The sequence below is a fragment of the Lipotes vexillifer genome, unplaced genomic scaffold (genome assembly GCF_000442215.2).
Source record: "Lipotes vexillifer unplaced genomic scaffold, Lipotes_vexillifer_v1.1 scaffold384, whole genome shotgun sequence".
Classification (NCBI taxonomy): domain Eukaryota; kingdom Metazoa; phylum Chordata; class Mammalia; order Artiodactyla; family Lipotidae; genus Lipotes; species Lipotes vexillifer.
Genome location: NW_006793498.1, coordinates 3,377,606 through 3,383,527, shown reverse-complemented (window position 1 = coordinate 3,383,527; position 5,922 = coordinate 3,377,606). Strand labels below are relative to the sequence as shown.

Genomic DNA, 5,922 nt, shown 5'->3' with positions numbered 1-5,922 from the left:
AAGATCCCACATGTCGCAGAGCAGCTAGGCCCGTGAGCCATGGCCGCTGAGCCTGCGCGTCTGGAGTCTGTGCCCCGCAAGGGGAGAGGCCACAACAGTGAGAGGCCCACGTACCGCAAAAAAAAAAAAAAAGTATATATATATATCTGCTAAATTCATGCCTGTGCCTTTACGGACATGGCCTTCAGAAGTCATCCTCAGGCCATACCTATGGATGTGGTCAGAGATTCAGCTAAAGCTTAGTGCATTTTTTTTTTTAATAACAGAAGATATTTAAAATGTATGAGGTGTTCAGTAATAGGACAATACTTAATACCACATCATAGTACAGACTATTACACAGCCAATAAAAGTTGACATGCCTCTCTATCAGCATAGCAACACTAGTCACAATAAGCAAAAGAAAGCAACCCAAGCAGGGTGGATGGGTCCACAAAAGGTGGAATATACATACAATGCAGTGTCATTCAGCCTTACAAAGGAAGGAAATCCTGACACAGGCCACAGCGTGGGGTGAAGCTTAAAGACATGATACTACATGAAATAAGCCAGTCACAAAACGACAAATACTGTTTGATTCCACTCATATGAGGTACTTGGAATAGTCAAAATCATAGAGGCAGAAAAGAGAAGGGTGGTTCCCACGGGCTGGGGGAATGGAGGCTGGGGAGATGGTGTTGAATGGGTACAGAGCTTCAGTTTTACAAGATGAAAAGACTTCTGTGGATGGATGGTGGTGATGGTTGGCCAGCAATGTGAACGTACTTAACCCCTTAACTGGACACCTACAAAGGGTTACGGTGGTAAATTTCATGTTATGTGTATTTTATCGCAATTTAAAATAATGATAATAATAATAATAGCCCACTGGCTAGAGTTGTTTCATCCTTATACTGGTCCATTCTTCTTAACATGTTAAATTCCCTGCTAGTGAGTTAGAAGGCTTAGCAACATTCAAGAGGGGGTCCGCATCCCCAAGGAGAGTCACAAGGCGACTTCTATGTACTGGAGGAGCTGGGCCTGGAGGCACAAAGGGTCAGCAAGTGCATGGGGTTATCAGACCTCCCATTCACAGGCCCGCCCGCCAGTCTCAGCCAGCAGTAGCACCTTTCAGCAAACCTGCAGGTCTTCAACATCTTCCTGATATGAAATAGCTGCTCCTGGATTTCCTGATGTGAGGAACCAAACAGGGGGAAAAGTAAATGTGATAAAATAACACTGGAGGATATATGTATACGTATAGCTGATTCACTTTGTGATGCAGCAGAAACTAACACACCATTGTAAAGCAATTATACTCCATTAAAGATGTTAAAAAAAAAAAAACACTGGAAATGTATAAGTCAAAATTAAATGTTATTTCTAACCTTGAAATGCTACAACTCTAGAAAATAAGCCTTTGAAATACACAGTCTTTATAGCAGGGGTTCATTACTGAGTCCAGAGATCTACAGAGGGTCCAGGAGGGACCCAGGTCTTGGGGAACCTGAAGCTTATACAATGTTGGGGGCCTTCTTTAAGAAAAACACGAAACTATATACAAAAGGAGGAGGTCCTGCGATTTGAGACACCATGGATGAACCTGAAGGACATTATGCTAAGTGAGATAAGCCAGACGCAGAAAGACGAAAACTGCATGATCTCACTTATATGTAGAACCTAAAAAAGTCAAGTACATAAAAGCAGAGACTAGAAGGGTGGTCCCTAGGGGGAAAGAAGTGAGGGAAATGGGGAGATGCTGGCCCAGGGTGCAGAGTTGCAGTTACGTAGGAAAAGTCTAGAGACCTCATGTATAGCAAGATGACTACAGTTCACGAGACTATATTAAATACTGGAAATCTGCTGAGAGAGTAAATTTCAGGTGTTCTTACCACACACACCCAACAGGTAACTGTTGGGGGGGGGGATGGATATGTTCATTAGCTTGACTAGCAATCATTTCACCGTGTATACGTATACCAAATCGTCATGTTGTACACCTTAAAGACATACAATTTTTATTCAACAGATAATAAAATTCAAAAGCTAGGTATAAATGAAAACTATGCATAAATGTGAAATTAGGTTTGGGACCACGGAAAGAGCCCAAGCAGGCGAGGGTCTCTGAAGCATGAGCTCCATCCGCTGGATGGTAAATCCACCCCTTTGAGGGTCTGTCTGGATGCCCTGAGCTGGGGGAGATGTCCATTTACTGCCACAGGACCCTTTCAGCCACTGGACTCCCTTCCCCAGAAAGGCAGTTGCTTACCCTCACTCTGTCCAGCTCCTTGGCCTTCGTATACAGGCCGTGGCCGACGTGCAGCAAATTGAAGATAGGCTGCTGCCATATGCTGTCCAGCAGCCGCTTGGAGAAATTGCTGACGTGGTACCTCCTGAAGTCCCACATCCTGAGAATCCGGGCAGGGATGCACGACTCTGCGTACGAGTGGCAGCAGTCACAGAAATACTTGCCCAGGTATTCGCAGTACCGGAGCCGCTTCACAAATTCTGCGGGACACACGGAAGGAGGAGCACCGATCACCTGACGCTGGAAACCCACCCTTGCCTGTCCCCACCTCCAATTCCCACCCAAGGGCAAGATTCAGCTCGCTGTTTTCACGACGCTGAAGCCGTGCTGGGGAAGCTCTGGCAGACACCGGAGGCCTTGAGTCATGGCCATTCATGAGCTTTGCTTTCGTGTAACAGGTGTTGGGAAATAGAACCCTCCCGAAACACTCTTGGATTTGGAAGATGGGCCTTTTAAACTGACGTGTGGTCAAAAGAATATGAGATTCAGGATCTGGGGATTTGGTGGGAGTCCAGTCTCAAGCCCTTACTGGCAGCAAGACTCTTACAAGCCCGAATCTCTTCGGGCTAACTGTTCTGAAGCCACGAAAACAACTCAGAACTGGATTCCGCGATATCACACATATGAAAAAGGCTTTGGAAATGATAACACACTCTATGTAGACTGTTAGGAAGTAGGCACCCCAAAGAGTTCCTGAAGAAATCAGTGAGGAAAAAAATAAAAACACGCACAAAGGCTGGGAACACACAGGAAGAGGAAGCACGACCAGTAAAGATGTAAAAAACACTCTCAGTAACAAAGACACGCATATAAAATGAGTGAAATACTTGGCTTTGCCTCAGACTTTCACACATTTAAGAGATCCAGAGCTGGTGAGGTGTACAGCGGTGGGCACTCGGGGCTGACAGGAGAGGCTACCTTTTAGGACATTTCCGTGATACATGAGGCAGTAATCTTAATTCTGCAGCATTAGACAGAAATGCTAACTTGCACGTGTGGCAATAGAGAAAAGCATTCATTACAGCACATTTATAATAGATGGGGGGGGCGATCTAAATATCCTTTAAGAAGCAACTGGCTAAATAAGCATGGCGCACTCAACAGTGAGAGTGTGGGCAGTGGACATCCAGGTATAGGTGTGTATAATGTGATCTGTATTTTGTTTTTAAAAATAACCACACACAGTCCACAAAAGTGCCCACCAAAAAGCCGTCACTGAATACTTCTAGAGGGTGGGGGAAAGAAAGTAGTTTTGCTCTTTGCACTTTTTAATTTGCTAAAATGAACATGCATTGCTTTTGGAGATATTGCTAATAAAACATATTGACAAACAAAAGGTATAGAAATTAATGCAACTAATACCTGGGTGCCCACCACCCGGCTTAAGAAAGAAAATGGCAGTTCAATTAAGCCTCCTATGCACTCCTCCCTCAAGCCTTGGGTCTAAGATGAGCTGAGGCTGACATTTATCATTCATGAAGGAAGCTGATTTTCTCCTTAAGGCACATCACAGCCTTCCTGTGCTTAGGAACACTGGACAGCGCTTCAGCGCTATGCTTGGGGGCCATTTTAAACAGCTGAAACCACCCAAAAATGCAAAAACGTAAAAACACATGGCACTAAATAAACTGCGAAAAGGACTTGTTTACAGCATGAGAGCTGAAACAAGAAGGTAGAGCTGCCTTGTTCAATTTCAGCTGAGAGCAAGTTCATCAGGCAACTCACATTTCAGGCGATAAATTTTTCGGTGCTTTGCACATACCTGTGAATGCCTGTGAAAACACCGTGAGTACTGATTTTGGAGTCACAAGTAAATTTTAGGGAGTAGGCAAATTTGCAAATACGGAATTCGTGAATGATGAGGGTCAACAGTATGTACATAGGCTATTATCAAACTCTAACATATGACACTTCTCTAGGCTTGACAGATTATTTGTAAAGAACTTATTAAGTGCTTAATGATTTATGTCTGAGCTCTCAAATTTGAAACTTTGAAAAGTCTACTGTACTGTGTCTATTTCCCACCTTGGATTAAGATCTCTGATATGAAGAGTAATGAGTATTATTTTGCGTATGATAGGGCCTCAACACACTTTATATTAAACGGGAAAAACACAGGGATATCCTGGCCCCTGAACTCTAGTTTTCTGATCGAACGTAGCAAGGTGTGAAGACAGAGGAGGACAGAAGGGGCCAATGCACTTTCCTGTTAGAATGCATCTTTCTCTAACATCTAAAATCCTAACGTTTCAACATCCAGCCACTCACTCACCAAATTTCATTGAATACATACTAAGCATGATACTATCAATACAGAATGAATTACGTCCATCTCTTTTGGTTTCCTCAGTCCTTGAATTAAAACAGAACAAAACAAAGCACACTAAACCAGCGTTCTTGACCAGGAGTGATTTTCCCCCTAAGGGACATATGGAAATGTCTAGAGACAATTTTGGTTGTCACCACTGGGGAGCTGCTAGAGACATCTAGGGATGCTGCCCAACTTCCTACAACTCACGGGGTAGTCTCCCCCATGCCCCTCCCAACAACGCACAGCATAGTCTCTCCCACCCCATCCCCCACACATAACAAAGTCAACAGCACTGAGGTTGAGAAACTCTGCTCTGAACCACAGTTGTTCTCATCTCAGGAAAAGTCAGTGTCATAGAAAAAAAATAAGAGGGAAAAATCCTAGAACAGCGCTGTCCAACAGAGCTTTCTGTGAGGACAGAAAGGTTCTTGATCTGTGCTGTCTGATACAGTCACTACTGTCCAGAGGTGGCTGCTAGGCACTTGAAATGTGACCCGTGTGCTTGAGACACTGGATTTTTAATTTTAACTAATTTTAATTTTCAGTAGCCACAGGGGCTAGTGGCTACCATACTGGACAGTGCAGTTCTAGAACAAAGCTGACTAAAGAGAAATAATGATGAAATGCAATGTATGCAACTTGGTTGGAAACTGGGTGGACAAATTAGCTATAAACATCATCTTGAGGACCACGAATGAAACTGGACTAGTATTAGACAATATTAGAGAATCATTATTAATTTTCTTTGGTGGGATAACTGTTCATCATCCTTATTTTTAGGACCTGCTAAAGGGTAAAATACCATCCTTTCTGCTGCTTACGTTTCAAAGGATTCAGTTTGTGTGAGATTGGAGGATTCAGTTTGTGTGAGATTGGAGAGTAAGAAGACATGACAACTAAATTCAATGTGGAATTCTGGATTGGACCCTGGAACGGATAGCGGTCATTAGTGAAACCCAAATAAACACTGTAGGTTAGTTACTAGGATTGTATCAATGCTAATGTATCCGTTTTAATAATTATACTATGATTATCATAAGGTGAAGGGTGGGTGAAGGGTATATGGGTTGTGCCTGTACTATTTTTGCAACTCCTCTGTAAGTCTAAAAATATCTCGAAATGAAAAGTTAAAATTATCCTGAGAACTATAGGAAGTTCACGGGAAAAGTCCAAAATGATTTCCACGGTTGCTAACGCTCCTGCCGTCTGTGCTCCGCCTACCTCTGCGGCACGTTGTCTGATCTTGTTCCTACTCTCCAGTCATACAGGACTTCTTTGCAGTAGCCTTGGGCCCTTTACATATGGTGACACGCCCCACCAACCC

General features: G+C 43.5%; 1 protein-coding gene across 1 annotated transcript in view; it reads right to left on the bottom strand.

Moving 5' to 3' along the window:
* Window positions 1-5,922, bottom strand: part of RUBCNL (rubicon like autophagy enhancer) — a 24,874-nt gene that overhangs the window by 3,412 nt on the left and 15,540 nt on the right. Inside the window, exons 9-10 of the mRNA XM_007466470.1 lie at window positions 2,249-2,487; window positions 1,007-1,169 (exon numbers count right to left, since the gene is read on the bottom strand). Coding sequence (XP_007466532.1) covers window positions 1,007-1,169; window positions 2,249-2,487 — 402 coding nt within the window. The remainder of the gene's footprint in view (window positions 1-1,006; window positions 1,170-2,248; window positions 2,488-5,922) is intronic.